At 42.9% G+C, this 27,935-nt stretch overlaps 1 protein-coding gene across 1 annotated transcript; it reads right to left on the bottom strand.

Moving 5' to 3' along the window:
- Positions 1 to 3,652: 3,652 nt before the first annotated feature.
- On the bottom strand, positions 3,653 to 4,747 carry LOC308304094 (fructose-bisphosphate aldolase A-like; the record flags this gene model as incomplete). Its single annotated transcript, XM_080748653.1, has 1 exon — positions 3,653 to 4,747. One exon carries the CDS (start codon positions 4,745 to 4,747, stop codon positions 3,653 to 3,655), a length of 1,095 nt encoding a protein of 364 aa, XP_080604779.1.
- Between the last annotated feature and the right edge of the window lie 23,188 nt (positions 4,748 to 27,935).

Raw genomic sequence — 27,935 nt, 5'->3', positions numbered from 1 at the left:
TTCGTGGAAATATCCCTCAGTTTAAAAATTTTCCCTATTCACCCCCCATTAAAACTAATAGGGGCTAATATTGAGGCGGCCATATTGGAACTTTGCCGTACAAATTGACCGGGTTGTCCATATAGGTTGTGATCCTACTGGGTCATAGATAATATTTCTGGTGGACAACCTTTTATGTCGGGGCAAATGCAGGTTTCCTTAAAAAAAGGCTGGTTTGCCCCCTGGGTAAATAGAGTTTTTCGTCTCAGGTACTCAATTATTGAATGTCAAGTCTCCAGGTTTTCTTCAGAATATGCATGATACTGATTTACTATGACACATTAGGAGGACACTAGGAGAGTGCAGACTCATTTTCAAGGATCTCCATAACTCTGAGTGTACAAATGGAACCAAATGATTTGGTTCCATTTGTAGACATTTGTTTTTACCCCTGATTACAGGTTTGTATCATGTGAAAGGTCTGACTGTCTGAATAAGGCATTAGGCTATAGAAGCCTACAACCCCTGTAGAAAAGTCCTACAAGTCACCAACCCCCTCCCTGACCTATTCCCTGGACTTGGCTCCATCCCTCACCTGCTCCCACTCAAAACTCCACACCTGCTCCCACTCAAAACTCCACACCTGCGCCCACTCACCCAATCAGTGACTGGTGTGTATATATACAGCTTCAGTGCCTAGCCATTAAGTAAAGATACAGGACTAATTAGGAAGATATAGTTGATTTTCTTTTATTTTTTTATTTTTTTATTTTTATTTTTTATTTTTATTTTTTTTCTATTTTTTATTTAGTACATAGTATTTCCCAAACTGGGGATTAGATTGTAACCTGAAGAAGTACACCCGTAATGATTCACACGGTACAGTAGGTGGCGGTATTCACCTAGACAAGTTGGTTGTAACCCGCCATTCAAACTAACGAAGAAGAAGAAGCCATTAAGTACGTGTTTGGCGGAGGCAGCACAACGCCTACCTATCCTGGAGGCACATTCCTAGTTATGCGTCACTGAAGTGAGTGTTGATTCTGCCTATGTTGCATTTTATTGGTCATTTGTGATTGAGTAATTTAAAAACTAAACTAAAACTAGTCAAACATGTTTACTTATTTGCATTCGCAAGAACATTTATTCGCGTGCATGTGCGCGTGCACTTGATGTGCTTGTTGCGTGCACTTGACAGCACTACATTAGCATTCCACCAGAGAAAAGTTACCAAAGCACCACTGGTGTAATAGTCTAATAATTGTTATAGTTTAAAAAGTGTAGTGTTACAAGGGTAATGGTGCAGTTTAGTATGAGAAACGGCACATCATGTCTCCGTCCATTCGTGTGCGTTTTTTTACTAAGGGTTTGCCATTCTGAAATCACTGTGATGTCAGGGGAACCACACTAACAGAATCCCCTTTATGCCTATATGGAGTTCCCTGATGTCATCAATATTAAGCCCATATCTAACAGGACTTCATATATGGAGGCCACATCGGGCACATACCACACTAACAGAATCCATATATGGCCAAGACAGATGGCCAAGACAGCCCATATACAGTATGTGTGGCTGGTTCTACAGACAGGTATCTCCATATATGGGCATAAAAGGGATTGCATGTATGATGTCAGATGTCATAGACGTCATAGGACTTTCACATAACAAATAACTGCGTAAGGATGCATGTTTATAGTACGATTAGTGTTAATTTTGCGGCTTTATCAACCACTTAAATCCCAGCATCGGTTTCATGAGAAAAGCTTCCACTGAAAATAGCAGATCGACAAGCTCACAACGTGACGCAATGCGTCGTGTTGTGAGCTTGTCGATCTACTATTTTCAGCTGAAGCTTTCCCCATAAAAAACAGATAATTTGAGGTTACTTTTGTAACCCCCGAACCCTGGGTTTTATAGAAATCAATACTACTAGTATTGAGCCCTGAGGGACTCTGGTTACCTATGGGGTTCAAGTGGTTAAGCTACCACATCTCCCTAAAGGGCGATGTCACGACAATTCTTAGCCATCTCTGGCCAGTGATGTATATCGGACCAGTTACCCATATATGGAGACCCTGGTACCCATATATGGAGATGCATGTACTGTATATGGTGATATGCTGTGAGAGCCCAAACATGCTTACTCGGTTATTTGTTTTATGAAAGTCCTATGATGTCTATGACATCTGACAAATACCCTCTTATGCCCATACATGGAGATATGTCTGTAGAAACGTCTGTAGAACCAGCCACACAGTTATGGGCTGTCTTGGCCATCTGTCTTGGCCATATATGGATTCTGTTAGTGTGATATGTGGCCGATTTGGCCGCCATGTATGGGCATTCCCATATGAAGTCCTGTTAGATATGGGCTTAATATTGATGACATCAGGGAACTCCATATATATGGGCATAAAAAGGATTATGTTAGTGTGACATCACAGTGATGTCAGAGCATGATGTCAGAGCGACAAACCCATAGAACCACAGTATCAGGCGTTATAGACAGAGATACATACATAAGGACAAGCTGTGACCGTTCACATACTAAACTAAACAACAGAAACCAAAAGGACCCGTAAGAGTTTTATTTGTACCCCCTAGCTCGTAGTAACAGACCTGTAAAGGTCCATTTGGTTCATTTGTATAACTAATAGGGCATAGGGCTATATCAAACATTTTGCTAAAGTGATATGCTGTGAGAGCCCAAACACGCTTACTCAGTTATTCGTTATGTGAAAGTCCTATGATGTCTATGACATCTGACATATACCATCTTATGCCCATACATGGAGATCTCTGTCTGTAGAACCAGCCACACAGATATGGGCTGAACCAGCCACACAGATATGGGCTGTCTTGCATGGCCATCTGTCTTATACTATATGTATTTAATTAGGAAGTCCTTGAAAAGTTCATATCATAGGCATGCTGCTTTCACATTCATTTTACTACACAGAGTAAGATAATATGGGTTTATTTTTGAGCGGTGCAAACCGCTCCTATAAGTCTAGCTAAAGTGTGTGAGCATAATTTGTAAGAATATGACCTTGTTTTATTAACAGGTCAAGTCAGAAAAGAGACTGTAATTATAAAGTCATAGTGATTTGATTTTGCATATGAGTGATTAAATAAACTGTTCTATGAACAAACTTGTTATATCAACAAAATGCATCACATCTGTGACACACACACAGAAAAGGCCCCAAAGTTATGGGTTTAAGCATTTAATTCTTTATCCAGTGTATGTACTGTAATAGCTTAACCGTATGATTTTGAAACCGGTACAGTATACTTTAAAAGGTTTTCCTCCAGCAGATGTTTCAATCGAGATGAAGGTGCACATTTAATGTCCTTAGGGACTCTTAAAGACAATGACACAAAATCACAAAGAACGTGGGTGGGGTGGAGCTTATGAGCAGGTAACATTAAGGGAGCTCCTAATAAAGATCTCTCTCACTTGGAGTGCTGAATTAAAAGAAAAATACATTCAACTATGCAATAAAGTTACATCACAAGTTCAAACTAGAACAGTGGTGCTGGACCAGGGAGTGAAAATGAATTGAAATAACCGCATGCACGTTGGGTACAGGAATGTCGGAGGTCATCGAACCGTGCGGTGGAATGCATGGGCGAGGTGAGCAGTGGAACAGTGTCGGGGGGCAACATTTAGTAGGAGTGGTCAGCCACAAAGAGAGAGTCACCGCCTGCAGCGCTGTGGTCTCCACTGGACACATACTTGCCGAGGGCAGCCTGGTGGTTATTCAGTGCCCTCTTGATGTACTCCTCCTGGCATGCCTTTCCATTCTCCTTCTTGCCGCCCCAGGCCTTGAGTGCGGAGGCCTGCAACGCACGGCCGTAGGAGAAAGTGAGGACCCAGGGCCTGTGCAGGGGACACTGGTTGATGGCACTGAGGTTGATACTGGCTTCCTCCTCACTCTGACCTCCCGAGAGGAAGGTCACACCGGGGACAGCGGGGGGCACAGTGTGGCGCAGGGCCGTGACAGTCGCCATGGCGATCTCCTGGGAGCTGTACTTCTTGGGGCAGGAATGTCCGGCCGTCACCATGTTGGGTTTGAGCAGCGTGCCCTCCAGGTGCACATGGTGGTCCGACAGGGCCTTGTACACTGCTGCCAACACCTTCTCAGTCACATACTGGCAACGCTCCAGGTCATGGTCACCGTCGGGCAGGATCTCTGGTTCAACGATGGGAACGATTCCATGCATCTGGCAGATGCTGGCATAGCGCGCCAGGACGTTGGCATTCTCTAAGATAGCCAGCTGAGATGGGGAGTTTTGTGTGATCTTTAGTACACAACGCCACTTGGCAAAGTCAGCGCCATCCATCTTGTACTGGGCACAGCGCTCATACAGTCCATCCAGACCCTGGGTGGTGGTCTCGCCGTTGGTACCGGCCAGGGGCACCACTCCCTTGTCCACCTTGATGCCCACAACCTGTCCCCTCTCCTTGATGAACTGGGGGAAGGTCTTGCCATCATCAGTCTTCTGGTAGAGTGTCTCATGGAAGAGGATGACCCCGCCGATGCAGGGTTTCACACGGTCGTCAGCGGTGAAGAGAAGCTGCCGGTACATCCTCCGGTTCTCCTCCGTGTTCTCAGCATTGACGCCCTGGAAGCGCTTGGCCACACTGCCTGTGGATTCATCCGTGGCCAGGATGCCCCTTCCATTGGCTACAATCTTCTGGGCAATGTCACTGAGCTCCTTCTTCTGCTCAGTGGAAAGGAAAGGGTAGGCGTGAGGCATCTTGATTCAAGTTTGTCTATAAACTTATGTAGTTCTGACTATGGAAGCCCTTTATATATCCTGCCGAAAGGGTGCTGTGTCATACACGTGTCATACTCCTTACCTTTATATGGAGTGTTCATACATCCTTGTATGGTGTGAGTTGTGATGATGATGTCAGTCCCACATACTTTCTATGATGTCAGTCTTGGGTGACGTCGATGTGAGTCTGCTCCTTCTATGGGGATTCCAGATAGCCCCTTGTTATTATCCCTCCCCTACTACTAATTAACCTCGAGATCCATGGGGTCCCTGGGGTCCCGAGTCAGCATGTCACGGGTCTCACAACACATGGTTGGTTCTACAGACTCCAACTTTCCAACACAGATAGCTCAGATTTTTCCCCACGTTCTTAGCTACTTCCCCTGCTGTTATTGTACTTGCATTACGTACAGTACGAAACAACAATTGTCAGTAGAACCGCCAATCCAACCAATATGCCCATAAAAGGGGACAAGACTGAGAAATGCAGAGATCCCCATATATGGGCACATACAGAAATCTCCATATATGGACACGTATGTGATTTACGTCACACTGACACGCACAGACTAAGGTTTGATTCATACTCCACTTTTAGAGCCTACGGTAATTTATTTCAGTTGGCTCTGTCTATATGATATGGCGTCATTCAGAGGATCGGGGCGGGTAACATCATTAATTCGGCTCTGAATGACGCCATATCATAGTTTAGACAGAGCCAAACCAAAACTAGAAAATATTGTTCCTTCGAAACAATTGTGGGCTCGCTTCAAGCCAGAAAACAATGGCTATAAAAGTACAAAATGTCAAGATCGCAGGCAGTGCTCTCTTTGACGTTACTGACGTCAAAGATTGGTCCATTTTGTTCCAAAAATGTGTTGTGCAAAAGTTGACCCGCTGGGGGCGCTATAACAGGCCAATGAGAGAAGGGTGGTATCTGTTCCTTGACCTATTAGTGTGGTTGCTTAGCGCTCAGATTTGGACTTACCGTTACGGAGTGGATAAAAGCACCAAAATTGGCATGGTGATTCCTTAGGGCATAACCTTCAATTTTAGCCTAGGAGCCGCTTGAGGCGCCCATAGGGGGCGCTATAGCAATCAAATGAAGCGACAAAAATGAACTAAATGCACAATTACGCAAAAACGACAACACTTATTTACATGACATTTTGTGGCAAGGTGGAGCATCGACAGATAAAGGCCCCCATACATTTTCACTATGATACATAGATAGGGGGCGCTACAGCAAACAAACAAAAAAGCTACTACGTGATTACACAAAAACTACAGCACCAATTTTCACAAAATTTGGTGGGATGGTGTAACATTAGCTGGGGAATAGGTCTACTCCATTAAATGTTGACCACAATCCATCCATAGGTGGCGCTATTTGATATTACAATTGGTTGTTGTTGTTACATTAATGATAATTATGCTCTTTCAACACTTTTTTTCCCCAAATAGTGCTTGTCTGGGACACACCTGGTCTACCTCGGAATCATAAACAAAAAAGGAGGGGGGAGAAAGTGTCTTCTATAGGCTGATATATAAATGAATGAACATCACGTCAAATGTCAGTCTTCCTGAGTTTTATTTTCGCTGCATCATTGCTATTAACCAGTTTGCTCTGTTTTATGCAAAAGATAAAATAAAAACATAAATAAAATAAAATCATTGAGTCATGTATACAAACTCAAACAACAGCAGGAAGTTAGACCAAACAGAATCAACCCTCTACCGGTCCTAACAGTTGCACTTGCAAAGTGGTGAGCAGTCCAAATTGGCTTTGCCGCATTTGCAGGTGGAGCAGTCCCCTTTACAAGAGCATTTGATAAGCTCTCTGCATGCTCTGGAGACCTCGGGAATAGTCGACCAAACTGGCACCCACGACCCCAGTTCCTTGTTCCATCCGTAGCCCTGTGGAGTTGGAATCGTTTGCTCTGCTTTTGTACTGGTTGTCCAGATGCCTGTGATGTGGGATAAAATGGATATCAGTCCTATGGGAGACATCTTGGTTGTAAAGTCATGGAAGATACAATATATCATATGGCACAAATGAATAATCATAAGGTGAACATAATCTATTGGACATCAGGTCACATATAATCAATCATGACATAATCTGAATTTCTCCTCACCTGCTTGATACACTGCCCGTCTAATATGCTGAAGTAGCGCGTCTTGGGTGGGTGGCAGTTTCTCCATCTGCCTATTCGCACGGCAGAAAAGCTCTTTTCTTGCCTGGTTGATGGAGCTCTCAGGACTCGATTTGTCATAAAGGATAACAGTCAGTCTCTCGAGCTTCTGGAACTGCTGACTATCGACATCCAACAGCTGGAAAGGACTTTTGGCCAGATGGACAAATGTTTCTGTGACATCATCATAGGCTTGCCAGGCCCGCCAAGCTGATTTCTTACCCTTACCATTGAAGGCAGATGTTGTGTCACAACCTGAATATGCATGGAACATCGGCAGTGCTTGAGACCTGGGCTCACCAAGACTTTTACATATGTTGTTGATGTGGTAAAACCTGTATTTTTTACCCATTCCAAAAGCCACCCAGATGTCTGCCAAAGGTTGAATCACAAGTAAATCATGGAATACACCTGCAAGGATGACAATGACATCAGTGTCCACAGTACGCACAATAACACTTCTTGCACCTTGCTGCAAGGCATGCTGCACATGAACCACCATCCTGGTGTCTGCTTCTTCGTGGTTGCAGCTGTCCATGGTGCTACTGGAACCCAAAGATGACACCGCTTGCCCAGATGTAACATACACAGCTTTGTCTGGTGGCCAGCTGAACTCTTCAATCTTCTTTGTCAAAAATGTGAACAGCTCCTCCTTATTCAAAGGGTCACGAAGAAAGTCCAACCAATTACCTGGCAACTTTGTCTGGCTAGACACCTTCCTGCGAATTCCTTGTCCTCTCTTTTCACGGGTGGACTCCTTCAAGCTGTCTGGGATATAAGTGTCCCAAACAATGTCCAAGCGCCTGGTATCCTGCAGCTGCTTCTCTAAGTAAGGGATGAAGACTTCATCTGCATACTTATCAAATGTGCTCACTCTAAATGTGGGCAAGCAGTGGACAATGACTGCTCCATCCAGGATTCGGCAGTCATAGCTTGATGGTGGTTCTGATTGTCCGGGCTGCTCCAGACATTGCAGCAGATCTGATTTTGTGCCAGTGAGATGAAGCTTGCCGAAGTCTGAGAGGGAAGGAGGGAAGGACTGTACCTCATGGGCAAAGAATTCATCCAAGTCACTCTCACGGCTCTGCATAGCAACGTATAGCTGGCCAAAGAGTGCCACATTGTTCTGGAGCACCTTGATCTTTTTCCCGTGTTTAGGCATTGTCTTGCGTCGAGGTTGCCTGAAGAGAGCAAAGGAATTTCTCTTTATTGGATCATGGATGGAGTCTGTGCGCTCATCAAGCACCTTCTTGACAAAGTCCTGGTACTGCTGCTTTCCTGTCTCTTCCAAGATGTGCACTGTATTGACCACAGATGCATCTGTGCAGTTGCGACTGTCAAGAGTTACTAGGTCACTAAAATCATCCAAGAAAGGATTTCCCATTCTTCTAATAGTTTCAGACAGGCTGACAACATGTCTCTGAAAAGCCTTCTGTGCTGAAAGACCCTGCTCGTGGTGTTGAAAGTTCTTAGGATTATCTTTGTCCTCATCAGGGAGATATTCCTCCTCAAACTCCTTGAGCAATCTTGCCTTCTCTGGTCCTGTGAGCATCCACCGTCTGAAAGCATCTGGGTTTTCTGTGAGACCAACTGCACCACCTGACCCTTTTACAATTTTGTTCTCCTGTTCATGCGCTTGGTCGAAAGGGATTGCAGAGAACTTGTTGTATGTCTTTGAAAGAACCCAGCGTGAATGCTTTTCAAACTCCTCCTTGATCGTGTTGGGCAAAGACTTCATGTCTCTGATATGGACAGACATCCATCTTGCATAGTTTGCATGGTCCAGGGCAAAGAATAGAGGGACAAGTTCCTCCAATACTTCTACATATAGAAGAAAATTCTTCTCTCTGTGAGCCCTAACAAAGATGAGAATTAGTGTTTGATATCTCATGATCATATCCCAAAACTTGAAGGTAGGACTCTTACTCAGCATGTCATTCCTCCAAGCAATGAATGAGTCTCCATCTTTGGGGCCTGCACTGAGTCTGAAAGCCTCCTCCTGTAGATTGTGCAGTGCTAAGAGAGTGACTTGGTGGGCACGCCGTGTTCGAGTTAGGTGTGATGCTTTTAGAAACGAGTCAGCATTACCACTTGACGCTACTTCTGCTTCTGTAAGCGCTGTTGTCCAACCAGAGCCTTCTAAGAGATCACCCAGAGTCTTCCAGAGGGCCATTTCGGCGTGTAAACCACCGAGCATAACCACATGAACACGTTCGCCATGGGTGTCTGGCCATTTCCATTGTACATATTTTGCCAAAGCAAACAGAGGCTGGTCAAATGTAGTGACGGGGATTTGGCCTGGATTCAGATATTCAACAGCTTGTCGCTGAACATCCATGCCGTGCTTAATCATAGCTGGTGTGGTAGATTTCTCGTAGAATAGAGGAAGGAGTGCACATATTGCTGGGGGGTCTTCCACTGGAGGTTGCATATCAGCATGATAGGCAGCCCAGGTGATTGGTTCTTCACAGGTCAGTTCTAACTTATCTAGAAGCGGCAGTGCATGTTTGACCCAATTGTGTTCTGCTGCTCTTGCACCATCCAACAAGCCCGTAACTGGATATACATCACACTTGGGTACAGAAACAGATGTGTTCTTCAAAGCCACAGCTGGAACAGAGGCGTAACTGTCAGGCAGAGAATGTTTTTTGTTTTCAGAAGGTGGTATCATAATGGGTGGTCTATTCACACCAGGCTCACTCTTGGTTGGCAATTGAAAAAGGCTGATTCCAGTCCCATGAAATGAGGTCACAGAAGTTGTTGAGCTTGGGTTGTGATCTAGGTTATCAAGAGCACCAACTGTGAACAGCTCTTTCCGCAGACCAGCAGGAGCCACAACACCATCTGCTTCAAAGCGTTCACATGTAGAAGTGGCAAGCCAGTCTTCAATCTGTATAATCCTATCATATGAAATGCTAATGCCCATCTGGTATAACTGCTGGACAAGTGTCTTGCTTCTGGTTTGTGCATGGACATTGATGCCAATGTAAACAGGGAGTGGCGGTTCACGTTCCAGAGTGTGTCTGGTCTTCTCGGCAGTGGGAGATGCCCTTTTCTTTGTGTTGTACACGATGCACTGTCCAATTGTGAGGCAAGGCTGAGAGTCACATTTATCTTGATCTTTCAAGTTGGAACAATTCATTATCATGGAGACAAGATACTTGAGGCTTGTCGGCAGTGAGTTTTCTTGGCATTTTTCAGGGAAAGAACCAGTGAATGTGAAGCCTGTATGGTTGAATATGTCATTTCTAATAATGGTTGCCGCTTTAGCCAGGATAAGAGCATCTTCATCAAAATCTCTACTTCTTAGAGTTTCCTTTAACATGTTTCTCATTCCTTCCTTGAAAATGAGAACGGTGTTTCGTCCATCGTACTGTGCCTGTGCCTCCGGAAAGTGTTCAAGAATGCGATCTTTCAGCCTAGTCTTGTTGACCTGTTTCTTGATCCCCAGCTCCTCAAGTCGATTCACATACAAAGAGTGGATATCGGACAGCTTGAACAGGAGAACATCAGAATCCACAGATTTCTCAATGTAGTTCTTCAGTTCCATGAAAGCTCGAGATTCATTCATTTTCTCATCTATATTTTCTGGTGGTTGGTCTGATCTCCGAGTGAGACTACGATAGCGATTTCTCAGCTTCACTAGGCATTCTCTATGGTATTTTGCCTCCATTGCCATTAAATCTCCTCCGACTATCCTGGTCATAAGCCGAGTGTCATTTAGTGCAGTGATCATGGTTCGGATATTCTTGTCAGTATCAAATGTCGACACCTCATGGAGAACGCCTTGATCTGTGCCACCCTCACAGAATAAGCACTTTTCAATATCCACTGCATGGCGCTTCATTCGCTTTTTCCCTCCAGGGTTATCAGGGTTATCAGGGTTTTCAGCACTGTGCTTCTTTTTTGCTCTGACCAGTTTGTCGTTGTTATATTTCAGATAGCAAGACTTGTGCCAAGACGCTGAATGTGAAGCAAAAGCACTAGCTGTTGCATCATCCCCAAAGAAAAGTTCAGTTGGAAGAGCATTAATGGCCCTGAATTGCTCTACATTAGTCAGAAATGAACTGTAAGCATCTGTTTTGACACCACTGGGGCCTCTCAAGGGACATCTCAAGGATTCATCAGTGACTTTTTGGCAGATGATACAGTGATCCCAATTCAGCTCCATCTTGAGGCCTCACAAACTGTAGTCACACAAGCATTATGATCAAATAAATTTTCTTAACCCCTTTCCACACTAATGCACCTTGTTTGCACCAAAAATAACATTTTATTGTTTAGCAACTGTGTAAATAGACTAAAACAATCCTATACTTTTAGCCAACAGGTATGTAAAACAGGATAGAAAATGGATTGCATTTTAACATTCTTAATACACACATGAATTGACAACAATATTTAACCAAAAAATATCTGCACAATGAGATAAGCTGTACTTACTTACAAGCAATGACTTCTTAAATGTGCAAGCAGGAAAAGTAAAGAGTGAGGACTGCTGAACAAACATTTGACTGACCTCTTGGTCTAGAGCTAGGCCTGGTTATAGAAAACACACTATTAGTTATGGGGTGTGAAATAAACAAAATGTCAAGGTGACATGCCTAATTGTACATGGCTCACAGCTGTGGAATTGACACAGAATGCTTCTGGAATTAGTGGAAAAATAACACACATCACACAACCACTAGATGGGTACAGACTAAGCAGAAATAAATCTTGTTGAATTATTCTTTTTCTTAAGGAAAAGATTACAGAAAACCCATTGGCTTCTTCTTTCCTTGCACAGTATATTGTACACATTCATATGATTTACATTTTTGTTAATGTGCTAATAATAAACTTAACTAAACTACACATGACAATAGTATCAAAACTACAATATTTGAATAAATAATAGCAGTGGTTAAGGATGTTTTATGTTGATTGTCATTTGTCAGGAAATTAAAATATTTCCCATGCCCCTAATCGATTTGCTACATAACTTTACTTTACTAATTTATGATAACTTTGTAAAAATAATGGGTAGAAACTTTAAACGGCTGAGGGACGCTCAGATATGTACCATCAAAATGAGTATTCCAGTGCTTTTCTACCCCTTCCAGACGTTTTGTAATCCAATCTTGAAGTACAGTTTATGTTGTCTGTAATCATGCATTACCTTTTTATTTGTTCACTGTAGCGCCCCCTACCCATGGATCATAATAAAAACTTATGGGGGTCTCCCTCTGTCCATGTTACACCTTACCACAACATTTCATGTAAATATGTGGGGGAGTTTTTGCGTAATTGTGCATTTAGTTCATTTGTTTCCCTTTGTTTGATTGCTATAGCGCCCCCTATGGGCGTCTCAAGCGGCTCCTAGGCTAAAATTGAAGGTTATGCCCTAAGGAATCACCATGCAAAATTTGGTGCTTTTATCCGCTCCGTAACGGTAATTTCACTAGGCCACTACACTATATTGGGAATGTGCTTGCAAGATTTCACGCACATTGCAGGCTGTGTTCATGATTTGAGGTGTTTTTGGCCTTGGCCACTTTATCGCTGCTTGCAGCTATATTTATTATTATTATTTTTTGTGTGTGTGTGTGTGTGTGTGTGTGTGTGTGTGTGTGTGTGTGTGTGTGTGCACTTCATAGGCATATTAGATAAATGTCCTTAGATTGTGTGTAGAATGTTTCATGCAAATTGCTAAAAAAAATCCTAACGGGTTTAAGCGTTTCACAAACTGCTCAAAAGGATATAGCGCCCCCCTTTGGCCGATTGGAATAAGATTGGTTTCAGTGATATTTTGACTAACCCTCTACATCTTTGCCAAATGCCATGAACGTGTAACTTTGCATGTATGATTTAGAGGCCGAAGAATAATGTGTCACAGATGTGATGCATTTTGTTGATATAACAAGTTTGTTCATAGAACAGTTTATTTAATACTAACTAGATAACTAGATTATCAAAACCATTTATGGAGTGTTCTAATCAACTGCTCATTTATCCACTATGCCAGAGAGATGAAATAAAAAAATAAATAAAAAAAGTTAAACACTTTTTTTTTGGACCCTTATAGTGTCAAGTTAAGATTTATTCTTGTTGCTGTGGTCAACTAATGTCCCATGGGGTTAATTATGTTATCGTCATTATTTATCTATCAAGTTCTCCTCAAAAATGACGTAATCTATCAATTAATTTCTCAAAAAATTACGTAATCCATCAGTCAAGTTCTCCTTGACAGTACAAAAGTACCTTAGCCAATGAGGTGCAGCCAAAGGGTAGATCTTTGTGCTATACATGGTGTTACATGCGAGCCCACACTGTTTCGTAGGAACAGTATTTCTAGTTTGCTGACAAAATTGTCAACATCGTTTTATTCCTCATAGTTTGTATATAGTTTAGTTTTAGGCATTATAGCTTAGTTTCTATTTGGTTGAGTTTTAGTCTGTGAAAAATGGTTGACGGAAAATTTTTCATCATAGTTTTAGTCGAGCACTGATCCATGGGGAAATGTTTTGAAATGTAGAATATTGTTGCTTTAGCGCAGAAACCACTGTCTCCATATGTTAACCTTTAGTTTTTCTGTAAATTAACAGATGAGTCTCCAGGCCCTCAGGGGGGCCCAGAGGACTTGAAGCTGGAACATAGCATAAAGGTCATAACGGTATGAACGCCAACCTACAGTCACTGAACCATTTATTGAACCCAGGAAAAGGAAGAGGTTGCCTGTTTGAAACTGCCATCAAAAGTGATCAAGAAAGTCAATCAAAGAACTAGATCTTTGGGCAGGATTTTTCCCATTTTGTCAGAAGTGCTCTCGAGACTCTAGCTGGAGCCCTCAATGCCATTTTGGGTTAGGGTTAGGGTCATTTGAGGGGATATTGGGTGATTTAACATGGATTTGATAAGGAACTGTTTGTCACCCATTCCTCGCAATATTTTTACCAATCCCTTATCAAATTGATAAGGGATTGGTATAATGGGTTTGATAAGATATCGTTAACATTGTTGATAGGACATTGGGTATTCCCAAAATGGCCACCAGGGGGTGATCTTTTTCACCCCCGGAAAGGTAGGGGGCGCTAATGCGTAGCCAATATCTTATCAAAAGCATCCAAAGTATTATCAATTACCATTATATTTTACCTAACTCCCTTGACCCTTGCCAATCACTTATCAATTCCACATTAATTCAATTCCACATTAATTGTCCCTAACACCCTAACTTATCAATTCCACATCAATTGTCCCTAACACCCTGACCTAAGCTGCTAACTCAAGCACCAATCATTGACAATTTGTTTCACCTGCTGGAAGGTTATATAATGGTGGGGGAGGTGAACTCTTCTTCATTATTGTCAGTGAGTCAGTAAAGGAGAGACAGAGAAAGAAAGAAGGGAAAGAAGAAAGGACATTCAAGAAAGCAATACAAGAGGTTAGTTTTTTTTAATGTTGAAGTTCTACATCAATTATCTTCTTTCAAAAAGGCTTTATCCTAAGTGTTTCGTTTGCAATCTGAAATATTCTTATTTATATTCCTATAGAGAATGGACCCAGCAGAGCACAACGAGGATCCTTCCGCAGCTCCGGCTGAGGAAGAGTTCACGATGGTAATAAGAGGTCAAAGACTTTATGCGATACATCTGGCAATCCAGAACTTTTTCGTTGATGTACAAAGGAGGGCATTTGCAAGAGGTCAAGGAGAAAGAGAACGAGGGGGAGATGGAGGACACAGAGGGAGAGAAGGACAAGGAGGAGATCGAGGAAGAGGAGTTGGAGAGCGAGGAAGAGGTGGAGGAAGAGGACATAGAGGAAGAGGCGATGGAGAAAGAGGTGAAGAAAGAGGAGATGGAGGAAGAGGAGATGAAGCAGTTGAAGATGGCTGAAGAAGGCGGAGGAGAAGACCAAGGACTTGGGGTGGTGTGGCGGCCGTGGCTGTAAAAAGGGGGAGGGATAGCACATTTAAATGTTTTGTTTTCATTTTTTCACAATAAAAAAAAATATATTTCTTTAATCAATCTGTATCATCATTGTGGGATTTATCGATGGAGGGAAGGAATATACTTATGGTTTGTTCAATAATCTGTCGTGACCCCTGGTAGGATTTAGCTTTTAATTGGCTGAAAAAACAAGGGGGTTTGATAGGTAGGTGGGCGGAGGCCTCATTCTCAGGCCTGCCTAGATTTTTGTAAGGGGAAGTGCTTGCTTTTTTTAAACCACGCATTGCCCGTGCATCAGCCTTCCAATTTCTTATCAAATCCAAGTCATTACGGCCCAATTACCTCCAAAATATCACAAAAACCCTATCCAATCAGGGTTGAGGCTCCTGAAAGGCGTAGAGAAGAAATGGTCAGCAAATTCTTCATCAGCTCGCTCCGCTGAAGAAGGGGGTATAAGTTTCGTCACCATCGCACTTACGGTTCTCTTAATTGGCTAGGGTTAGGGGTAGGCTTTATCGCTTTACTACTCAAAGACGTTAGACCTTGGTACTGAGATATGTTATAGAGCTCATTGAGACGAACACTTTGATATGTGTTTCATTTGTGAGCAACACTGCTGCGCGATCATCTCCAATTTGCCTGTCTAGGGGTTGTACACTAACGAAACACACATCCAGGAACTCTGCTCGCTAAGCCGATCAAGAATCTGTCCTCCGTTTTGCTCTACGGCCCTTAGAACCCCAAATAATCTGTTGTGACCCCTGGTAGGGTTTAGCTTTTAATTGGCTGAAAAAACAAGGGGGTTTGATAGGTAGGTGGGCGGAGGCCTCATTCTCAGGCCTGCCTAGATTTTTGTCAGGGGAAGTGCTTGCTTTTTTAAAACCACGCATTGCCCGTGCAAGCCACCGGCTCGAGGCTGATACCGACGGATTCGGCTCGGCCTTGCGAGTCAGAAAGTTTCCACGCCCTGCGAGAAGAACCCCCTTTTGGGAGTATATCAGCCTTCCAATTTCTTATCAAATCCAAGTCATTACGGCCCAATTACCTCCAAAATATAACAAAAACCATATCCTAACAGGGTTGAGGCTCCTGAAAGGCGTAGAGAAAAAATGGTCGGCAAATTCTTCATCAGCTCGCTCTGCTGAAGAAGGGGGTATAAGTTTCGTCACCATCGCACTTACGGTTCTCTTAATTGGCTAGGGTTAGGGGTAGGCTTTATCGCTTTACTACTCAAAGACGATAAGACGTTAGACCTTGGTTCTGAGATATGTTATAGAGCTCATTGAGACGAACACTTTGATATGTGTTTCATTTGTGAGCAACACTGCTGCGCGATCATCTCCAATTTGCCTGTGGTACATAGACTCTAAGACCTTAAGAGCATCTTTTAGGGCAAACTGCAATTCCAAAATCCTCGTAGGAGGGTCTGAGTGGGCCAAATCTTATATGGGGGTGTTCGGCTAGTCCAGACGGACGCGTTGATGTGTGTTTCATTTATGATAGACACTCCTGAGTGGAAATAGCTGCACTTATTGTTAGAAATTAGGGTTATGATTCTAGGGGTCGTACAGTAACGGAACACACATCCAGGAACTCTGCTCGCTAAGCCGATCAAGAATCTGTCCTCCGTTTTGCTCTACGGCCCTTAGAACCCCAAATAATCTGTTGTGACCCCTGGTAGGGTTTAGCTTTTAATTGGCTGAAAAAACAAGGGGGTTTGATAGGTAGGTGGGCGGAGGCCTCATTCTCAGGCCTGCCTAGATTTTTGTCAGGGGAAGTGCTTGCTTTTTTAAAACCACGCATTGCCCGTGCAAGCCACCGGCTCGAGGCTGATACCGACGGATTCGGCTCGGCCTTGCGAGTCAGAAAGTTTCCGCGCCCTGCGAGAAGAACCCCCTTTTGGGAGTATATCAGCCTTCCAATTTCTTATCAAATCCAAGTCATTACGGCCCAATTACTAGAGTTCTCAAATTCGGCCCGAACCCGACCCTACCCGACCCGACCCGACGTTATCGGGCCGAGCCAGGCCCAAAAATTATAATAATTAGTCGGGCCGGGCCGGGCTCCGGGCTCCGTCACTCAAGCAACAGAGAACAGGCGCATATCACTGTCTGCCTGTCTTCAGCGCAGCACTGAAACCTGCCTAAGTTCCTAACCAATGGACCAAGGATAATCGGTGACGCATACAGAAGTATAGTCTATCAGTCTCATAGAGCAGTCTGGTTGTTGTGATGACGTCACAATCGAAACCTTTGGATATACGGAAGTCTGTCACAGGCAGCGAGTCAGCGTTAGCTCTGTGTGATCGAGCGGCTACGATGAAAGTTTGGAGCTGCATGTTAAATTAAAAGGCAGCAGGCAGTTTTACAAGTTTGTAATAAATTATAAATCCAAGAAAAGTACATTCAAAGCGGAACCAACCTGGATATTATTGACAAGGACTTAAGAGGATTGTATTAACAACAACATCAACATGACCAACCTAAAGCACCATACGTTGACATCCTCTTACCTTAGAGACGATCATCTCGGCTGGTAAGATATTATTAATTCCATTATGCTTTCTGGTTAATCAAGTGTCCTTTGCTGCTGCTGTGTGCATTTATATTAAAGGGTTTACAGCCGCAGCGCGCCGCTTATTACGTGCCTAAGTTGTATATGTTTAAGCATGGTGATCAGGTGGTGTCGCGCACTAAACAACAGATCTGCAAGCCCAGAATGCAAGCCAGATGAACACGTTTTGGGTTTATAGATCTGCCGAGCCTGCGTTTGATGCGTGACCATTGAAAGGACGAAACATAAATCACGCAGGCAGCGACAACGGCAGGGAGAGGGAGGATGAGAGCTGTATGATTGAGATTGACTGTTGACAACAACAGGGATTTAACGTTAGCACATTTTGTGCAGAACCTTGCATGTTTCATGAACAATTTAACATGTGAAGTTGCCATTTCGCCAACTATTATATGTCCGTTCTCTCACTGTTGTAATTTGAGGCACTGGCGCTGCCAGCTGCCTACTGGCGACGTTTTTTCTCTCTCTCTCTCTCTCGGGCTTTCGGGTTTTCGGGCCGAAAATGATGATAATTGTTAGGGTCGGGCCGGGCTTCGGGTCGGCCCACTCGGGCCCAGTTAGGGCCGGGCCTTAATTTTCAGGCCCGTTGAGAACTCTACCAATTACCTAAAAAATATAACAAAAACCATATCCTAACAGGGTTGAGGCTCCTGAAAGGCGTAGAGAAAAAATGGTCTGCAAATTCTTCATCAGCTCGCTCCGCTGAAGAAGGGGGTAAAAGTTTCGTCACCATCGCACTTACGGTTCTCTTAATTGGCTAGGGTTAGGGGTAGGCTTTATCGCTTTACTACTCAAAGACGATAAGACGTTAGACCTTGGTTCTGAGATATGTTATAGAGCTCATTGAGACGAACACTTTGATATGTGTTTCATTTGTGAGCGACACTGCTGCGTGATCATCTCCAATTTGCCTGTGGTACATAGACTCTAAGACCTTAAGAGCATCTTTTAGGGCAAACTGCAATTCCAAAATCCTCGTAGGAGGGTCTGAGTGGGCCAAATCTTATATGGGGGTGTTCGGCTAGTCCAGACGGACGCGTTGATGTGTGTTTCATTTATGATAGACACTCCTGAGTGGAAATAGCTGCACTTATTGTTAGAAATTAGGGTTATGATTCTAGGGGTCGTACAGTAACGAAACACACATCCAGGAACTCTGCTCGCTAAGCCGATCAAGAATCTGTCCTCCGTTTTGCTCTACGGCCCTTAGAACCCCAAATAATCTGTTGTGACCCCTGGTAGGGTTTAGCTTTTAATTGGCTGAAAAAACAAGGGGGTTTGATAGGTAGGTGGGCGGAGGCCTCATTCTCAGGCCTGCCTAGATTTTTTGTCAGGGGAAGTGCTTGCTTTTTTAAAACCACGCATTGCCCGTGATACCGACGGATTCGGCTCGGCCTTGCGGATCAAAAAGTATCCGCCCCCTGCGAAAAGAACCCCCTTTTTGGAATACATCGGCCTTCCAATTTCTTATCAAATCCAAATTATTACCTTAACCCAATGGCCTATCAAAATATTACTTCCGGGGGAGGGAACTAATCAAGCTGGAGCAGATGTCAGTCGTTGAGGCTAATGACACTCTCATAAGATTGGACTCAGCATGCCTTTCAGACAGTATCAAACTTCGAAAGCCAAGACCAGCCATCCAGACCAGCAAAACTAAGAGGTTTGTTTTTTTTTTGTTTAATATTGTTGAAGTTCTGCATCAATCATCTTCTTTTGAAAATGTCGTACCAAGAGTGTTGATTTTCAATCTGAAATCTTTCTCTTTATGATAACTTTGCAGAATGGAACAAACAAACACACAAGAGGAGCCCCCGACACCCTCTGAACAAAATTCACCAGTTGAAGAGGTAAGTACATCCTAAAAAGTGATTGGAAGTGTTTGGAAACAAATACTTTTAGAGCGACTTAAATAATTCATGATGGAATCGCAGTTAAATCACGTTTTTGTCAAGTGATTAACTTAAGTTAGGTGGTTGATAATTCATTGGATGAGAAATGAATGGAATTTATAAGGTGTTGGGTCTCCAAATCTCATATCAAATCCAGAGTTAGGTTTACCCAAGTAATATTTAGAACATCGTGATGAGCTGGTCAAGCATATAAGAATGTCTTTCACTTATTAGCTGCTTTTTTTGCCATAGCCAAACTGTAATCCTGAAATCCTGAAAACATTTCTCTTCCGGTGGGCCTTTTCATGTTGAACTGGTTTTGATGCTTTGTGCTTGATTTCTTGTATATAGAGACATGATGACCAAGAAGGAGATACTGGGGAGGAGGAGGCAGATGAGATGTCCTCATCTCAGTATGTGGTTCCACCTACTTCCCCGGAACCTAATCCACCAGTTGAAGATGTAAGTAGATCCTAAAAAGATGTTTGGAAACAAGATATTTTTAGAGCGACTTAAATAATTCATGATGGAATCGCAGTTAAATCACGTTTTTGTCAAGTGATTAACTTAAGTTAGGTGGTTGATAATTCATTGGATGAGAAATGAATGGAATTTATAAGGTGTTGGGTCTCCAAATCTCATCAAATCCAGAGTTAGGTTTACCCAATTAATATTTAGATAATTGTGATGAGCTGGTCAAGCATATAAGAATGTCTTTCACTTATTATTTAGTTGCAGGGAGCTGCTTTTTTGCCAGAGCCAAACTGTAATCCTGAAATCCTGAAAACATTTCTCTTCCGGTGGGCCTTTTCATGTTGAACTGGTCTTGTGCTTGATTTCTTGTATATAGAGACATGATGACCAAGGAGATAATGAGGAGGAAGATGAGATGTCCTCATCTCAGTATGTGGTTCCACCTACTTCCCCGGAACCTAATCCACCAATTGAAGATGTAAGTAGATCCTAAAAAGATGTTTGGAAACAAGATATTTTTAGAGCAACTTAAATAATTCATGATGGAACTGCCACCTATTGGACTTGAGACTGCCGCAAGTTGTGGAGTCCTTTAAAATAGGCCTGAAAACATTTCTGTTTTGGAACAGCTTTTCATCGAGGAGGCACTAGAGATGTCCTCATCATCGGACAACGATGAAGAATTTGAACTGGAGGTCAGAGGCCGGAGGAGGTATGAGATACTGCACAGGTACCTCCGGCTTCTGGAGTCTCTAAGAAGATACCGACGCCGTCACAGACGAGCCCAGGGAGGATCCGAAGCAGCCTCCGGTGGTTCTGGAGCAGCATAAATAAAATAAATGTTTTTGTTTCCCTTTACACTGAGATCTGAGTCATCATTGTGGGATTTTACGATGGAGGAGGGGAGTATACTTACGGTTATTTTAAAGTTGTATTAGGGTTAGGGACAATTAATACACATTGGGGGTTGGTCATCGGTGGGTAATGGGTTGGGGGTTTAGTTAGGGTTAAGGGACAATAAATATGCAATGTGGGGGATGGGATTATCAAAAATTTGGTGTTCATTTGTGGGTTACAGGGATCTTTTGTAGGTATCTGGGCCCTAATAAAATTCATTTTGATAAGTAATTGAAAAGGAGATATCTCCTCGAAACGGGGTCTTTTTCGCAGAGGCCGGAGAGTTCCTGAACCGCAATGCCGAGCCGATTCCGTTGGTATCAGCCTTGAGTCTGTGGCGTGCAAGGCCGCTGAGTGGATTCAAAAAAGAAATCACTGCCCCTAAACTAGGCTACTGCTGTCTAAAGGCTCAGAAGTCTGGAAAAGACGGTCTGGAGGGTCTCTCCTTCGAACTGCATGTCCCCTCTGCCTCAGCGAACACGGTTGTTGAGGCTGGGGCGCAGGGAATGATCCTAATTTGAATGGTTTTAGAAAAGGTGTAGACCCAATAACTAAAAAACGACCCTAACAAAGGTTCACATGCGACAGGCTCAAGTCGCATAGGCAGGACTCTGTGCTTCGTGCTCGGATCACAGTAAAGACAAGGGACCTGTGTATTCCTGGTCCGAAGAACAGACCTCACAGACCTTCCAAGGCCATACTAAGGCCCAGTGAAATTCATGTATTGACAAGCCGAATTCTTATCAAAAGCAATTCAAGTCCCTGTCTCCATTTGATAACGTGACCTTTTACTGAATATCAGTCACATAAAGGGGGGCGGCAGATGTCCAATCACTATCAGTTCTTTTTCAGGATGGCCTGCTGAACACCTAGACGTGTCCATTATTATGATAACATCTACGGTTCACGAGAGGTCACTCAATATACTTCATATCACGGAAATCTAGCCAGGCTGAGAATGAGGCCTCCGCCCAACTTATTATCAAACCCCCTTGTTTTTTCACCCGATTAACATTGACACTCTAACCTACATTTATAGGGCCATGATCCTAGCATTTATGGTTCACGAGAGGTCATTAGATATGGTTGGCATAACCAGATCTCTATCAAACCCCTAGTTTAATTTCACCAAATAACATGTTAAACCCTAACCCAGGGTTCAAAGCAGATTTGTTGGGGTTCTAGGGGCTCTAGGGCAAAACAGTAAAATGATTCTTGTTCGGCTCGGCGGGAGGGTGGCTCAACAGTCTACTGGTCAAGACGTCCGCCTAGAGAACCGTTGGTCACGGGTTCAAGTCCGGCTCGGAGCAGGAGTAACATTCTCACCGTAAGGTTCCCCTACCTGTTTAAGTGGACTACTGAGTAATATTTTGTATTCATCAGTGATATAAGATTTGGAGGAGGGGGAGGAGAAGCGAGGAGGGGAATGGTAATGTTAGGGTCCTTTATGCTAATTTGGCCTTTTACTAATGGTCTTTGATAAGTTATTGGTTTAATTGGCATTAATGGCATCTCCTCAGCCACAGACAAAGGTCTCCACAGTATATCTTGGTCAGATCCCCCTCAATGATTTTTCTATCGGGGGAGGGGAATTGTAAGGTTAGGGGTTTTTCATTGTAATTGGAACTTTTACTAATGGTGTTTGATAGGTTATTGGTTTAATTGGCATTAATGGCATCTAACCACCTGGTGTTGATCAAGCCGGAGCAGGTGTTGGTTATTCCAGCTAATGACAAACTCATATATTTGGCCTCAGTAGAGTGACTCTGCCAGACACTAAAATACACTACAGGAGACAGCATGGCTGTAAGTAATACACATACTCTGTTCTGGAATAAAAGTTATGCTATGAATATTCTATATTCACAGTTTTTGCAACTCTTAAAATCTGAAATTGATGGCAGTCAATTGTGATATTTAAAGCCGTGGCTATTATAGCATATCACCCCTATCTCACGTCTTTAGACAATCTGCCAAATACTTAACCAGTTTTTATAGAATCATTTGTTGAAAACTCCTCTCTTTCTCTCTATCTTATTCCACTTTTCTAACAATTTAAAGGAGAGAGATAGAGTCCGTTGCCCACTGTGCGGAAACACTTTACCTATAAACACCCACCTCAGGTTCGCGCACAGAGTGAGCAACCACCAGGAACGAATCCTATTGAAGACCTTGGCTGTTGAAAGGTGAAGTTAAATCACATTTTTGTCAAGTGATTAACTTAAGTTAGGTGGTTGATAATTAATTGGATGAGAAATGAATGGATTTGATAAGGTGTTGGGTCTCCAAATCTCATATCAAATCCAGAGTTAGGTTTACCCAATTAATATTTAGAAAATTGTGATGAGCTGGTCAAGCATATAAGAATGTCTTTGCTTATTATTTAGTTGCAGGGAGCTGCTTTTTTGCCCAGAGCCAAACTGTAAAGAACGGAATGAACCAATGGACAACAAACACCTGGTGCGCGACCATGGCATCCTGTTGAATGTACGTTATTGAGAGAAACAAATAGAGCTATTTCTAGACATTTGTGTATTTTGCAATTTTTAGTCAACTGACACAAGAGACATTTTGTTTTTTTGGGGGAAATACATTAAGTTTAACATTTGGCGATATGACTTTAAAATTGATCAGGCTTTTTATTTATTTTCAACAGAGCACTGCCCACAGATCAGTTGTAAGAAGGGCAAAAAGGCTCAAATGCCTCATAAACCTGGCCACACTGAGGGCCAGCAACCCGTCAACAGCCATGGTCAGCAACCTGGACATTGTAGAAGGCAAGTAAAATTATTTTTTCAATTCTAAGAACTCATGTTTGACAGCAGGGACGACAAGATCACTAATATTTGTTGTTTGCAATCCGTTCCAGGTGTTGTTCCACGCCTTTTTCAAAGTCCTCAGGTAGCCGATCGGCAGCTGACCACCCCTTCGGGTTCCCAGGCCCAGCGCCCCTCAAGCCCGTCAAGCCCCTCGGGCAGCTCAAGCCCAGCGCCTGTTGAGGCTGACCAGCAGCCCCCTCCCCAGCAGCCCACTCCTCCGGATGCCCAGGCCCAGCGCCCCTCCAGCCCCTCCAGCCACTCAGGCTCCCCTATCCCAGTACCTCTTGAATTCGAATAAAGTTTTTTTTTCACAAAATTAAATCTGAATAGTCATTCTAGGATGTATAATGGGAATGTTCTTAAGCTTCTTGATAGGTTTTGGGTAGGGGTCTAGCTCAGGGTTCAGGAATAATGTTAATGTTAGGTTCCTTTATGCTAAAGTGGTGTCCATTTGTCTCTAGACTTTTCAGCAACCTCAAGAGCCTTCGGTTAGGGTTTTAGGGATCTGGGCCGTAATAAAATACATTTTGATATGTAATTGAAACGGAGATAATTAAAGCTTTTTTTATGTGGAGAAAGCTATTTTTTGATCAACATGTGATATATAATGGTATTTAAGTTAAATCTGATCTTTGTAACCCTAAGCCCGGGTAGCTCAGTCGGTAGAGCTCTCGCCTTTGCAAGGTCATGGGTTTGATTCCGGGCACCGCCAACTCAGCGTATGAGTAGCACGGCTTGGCAAGTTGTGCGGCAAGTACTGGGAGCTGATGGTAGGTGTGGCGCTCAGCCTCAGCAGTCCATCTCCCAGGGGTCTAGCGCATTGTAACGGGGACAGACTCCCGCGTGTTACCGGCTGATACCGACAATAAGCCACTCCCGACCTACTTTTAAGTTAAATCTAACTATAACACAGATTAATTATATCGGATATCCATATCGGCCAAAATGTAATTAATAATCAAGTCCATGTTAAATCACCCAATATTCCCTCAAGGGGCCCTAACCTTATATCCAATATCATATCAACAAGTTAGGTTAGGCCCATCATTCATCAAATACCGTTCCTAACTCCACCCACATCCAATCAATTGCACCTGCTTGCAGGTTATAAAAGGGAGGAGAAGAAGTCCATTTTCCTTTTCCACTCACTGTCACAGAGAGAACCAGAGAGACACTGAGAGACACAGAGAGAACACCAACAACTAGAAGTAAATCTGATCAACATGTCTGTGAGACTAAATCTGATCAACATGTCTGTGAGTTACTATCATATCATTTTGTTGGATATTGTTTAACCCTAACCCTTTTTTTACTTTGTTACAAGTAGAATTGATTTATAATGAACATGTGTGTACATTTTGGGAGCAGAGACTTATTCTATCGTAAATGGTTGAAAAAAAAAAACGTATTGAGCCAATCCAACGTATTGGTTCTCCTAAATCTTAATGTCACTAAAAACTAAAGCTAGACCTTGAAAAACAAACTGTTAACTTATACTTCTCTGCCTTAAGCCCAATTCCAACACTTTGCTAGTTTAGGACGGCTCAGGGTAGAAGAGGGGTTTAAGCTAGTCAAAGGGACATTGCCCTCAATAACCTCATACATTTCTACTGGATTGGTATTTAAGCTAGTCAAAGGGACAGTGCCCTCAATAACCTCATACATTTCTACTGGATTGGTATTTAAGCTAGTCAAAGGGACAGTGCCCTCAATAACCTCATACATTTCTACTGGATTGGTATTTAAGCTAGTCAAAGGGACAGTGCCCTCAATAACCTCATACATTTCTACTGGATTGGTATTTAAGCTAGTCAAAGGGACAGTGCCCTCAATAACCTCATACATTTCTACTGGATTGGTATTTAAGCTAGTCAAAGGGACAGTGCCCTCAATAACCTCATACATTTCTGACTAAAAGGCCTGTCCATAGTATCTCCCAAATGTTGAGTGAGTTGGTCTTTCCAACATGCAAATGTCCTTACCCGAATTCGGTGTAATGCTTTTCAGAAGTCGTGAGTTCAGTTTCTGTCAAAGTATGGACTTTGACTGTACTTGACTTGTGTTCAATAAAACAATAAATATTGTAACAACCACTTGAATCCTACCATCCCTATACTATACATTAGCCAAAATGGCTGATCCACAAGGCTCACATGTATATCACTGCTCATAACCACTAAACATATCATGGATCTTTCCAGGTGCTACGGGACGACAAATGCCCCTCATGTTTCAACCGTCTCCGGATCGGCAAGTCGGCAGTGGAATGCAGAAACTGCAAGGAGCGGCGATGCCTACAGTGCGTGTGACTCTGGAAGTTTTCTATTAAAAAAGTTTTAACCAGTAAAATTTGTTATTAAAGTTGCAGCCAAACATTTTGAGTTGTTTCATTTCCTGAGGAAGGTTTAGCTGATGCATTTGTGTGCGAGTGCATATCCAGCACCGGATTTGACCACAAGCTCTATACTTGACCTGAGTACTTTGTCTGCACTCTGATTTCTTTCTACACCAGGGTTTCTCAAAGTGGGTGCTGCCAGAATACTTGGATACTATTTGGACTGTGTCACCAATTTTTGGTGCCTGCCGCCCCTCCTTCAGAATGTGGTTCAAGTGGGTTAGACATAAAGTATGAAGTTATTCTCAACCTGTCCAAATGAATATTCTGAATTCTATCTTGGGTTTACATATTTCTGTAATGCAATAACATAAATCAATGTAATTCAGGGGTAATGTGGATGTGTTATTTACAAATAAATGCAATTTGAGTTATAAAGGAAAAACTACATTTTTGGACAGAAATCTTGGATTTCGGGGGCCGCCCTCTTGGAATTTTGCGTGGCCAGCGCTATTTTTGAAACGAGTGAGATTCGAAGAGTTTATGTACCAAGTTTCATGCTTGCATCACAAAGTGAACGATTCCCTCATTAATCTGCTTAGCTAGTTCTGATCATGGAGATTTGAAGAGCCCTGATGATTCATGTAAGTAGAAATGTAATTTTCCTAGAGGCTCGGCCAGTATATATATGTGTGTGTGTGTGTGCGTGCGTGCGTGCGTACGTGCGTGCGCCAAATCCCGAAAGACAGTTCAAGATGGAGCACATGGTGGCTGGACTCAATGCCAGAGGAGATCCTCATCTGCATACCATCGACGACAACGGCTGTAATAGCAAAGCCTACTTCGCAATAGGTCAGTCCAATGTCTCTCTTAAAGGTGATACACCATGCATTTAAAAAGTATTTATGTCATATTGTTTATGTCCCAAAAACGTTTTTCAAAAGGTTTGAGGCTAAATTACCACTCCTGAATAGAGAGCCTCTCTCATTTTTGAATGGCTCTCAGAGCATTTCAGCTGCAGTACCACCTTTGGCCTGAACTGCGCCTTTTTGAAAAAAAAATGTTTTTTGAAAAAAGATTTTTTTTTTTTTTTTTTTTTTTTTTATGATGACGTCACAATCGGCAATGACGTCACAATCGGCAGCAAATCTGGATAGCCTGTTTTGAGAACCCGTGGGATACTTTTAACCTTCGCCTTCTCAAAACCAGAGAAAGACACAACGGTCAGAAATGGGACTTTGTGAGGATAGAAGGTGCTAGTGGGACCCCAAAAAAAGGTTTTAAAATAGGAAAAGTGAAATTTCATGGTGTATCACCTTTAACTCTCCTACTGCCAGATTATTTATTTATTTATTGGGTCTGGTGCCATCAAAAAGCGGCTTACCTTTGCGACGTTATAGTAGATAGTTAGACTTTTTTTTTTTTTTTTTTTTTTTTTTTTGATTGTGCAATAGTGCACTTTGGTCTGCCAGGCAGCAGAGGGCGGTGTCATGCGAGAATGAATGTGAATTTGCCTGTTATGTGTTGCCGTACATTCAGACCAGTCACTGGCCACAGAGGCTACAGTCAGACAGTCGGCTCTTCGGCTCGTTGAGATCTCGTACTCGCGCCTGGTGTAATTCCATATCCTATCATCCTCGGCTGTTCCTGTGAGCCCCGAGCTGCATTATGGGAGAGTCAACATGGCGCTGGTCAGAAGGACGTGTAGTTCTTTTGACTAGCGCGATTTGCAGAAGGACAGATCAAAGAATACCCTACAGTACTCAACATGAGAACAATAATCATGGGCGTTTCAATGGGGTGCCAACATTTGCATTTCTATGGGAGAAAGGTGTGAAAATCGATCGTCCAGGTAGCAGGAATGTGCATGAGTGTGATGACTCGGATGAGGGAGAACTGTATAAATGGGTGCTATTAATAGCCCTCACACACAAGTTTATATCAATGCCCATAAACATGCATGTGCAATAACAATATCATGAATTCCACAGTAGGCCTATCCAGCAAATATAAACATTAGTGCACAACCTGAAACTATAGACCATGTCTC

Source organism: Nannobrachium achirus (genome assembly GCF_963921795.1).
Source record: "Nannobrachium achirus genome assembly, chromosome: 2".
In the NCBI taxonomy this organism is placed as follows: Eukaryota; Metazoa; Chordata; class Actinopteri; order Myctophiformes; family Myctophidae; genus Nannobrachium; species Nannobrachium achirus.
Note: the sequence above shows the minus strand (reverse complement) of the source record. Positions and strands in the feature narration are given on the sequence as shown.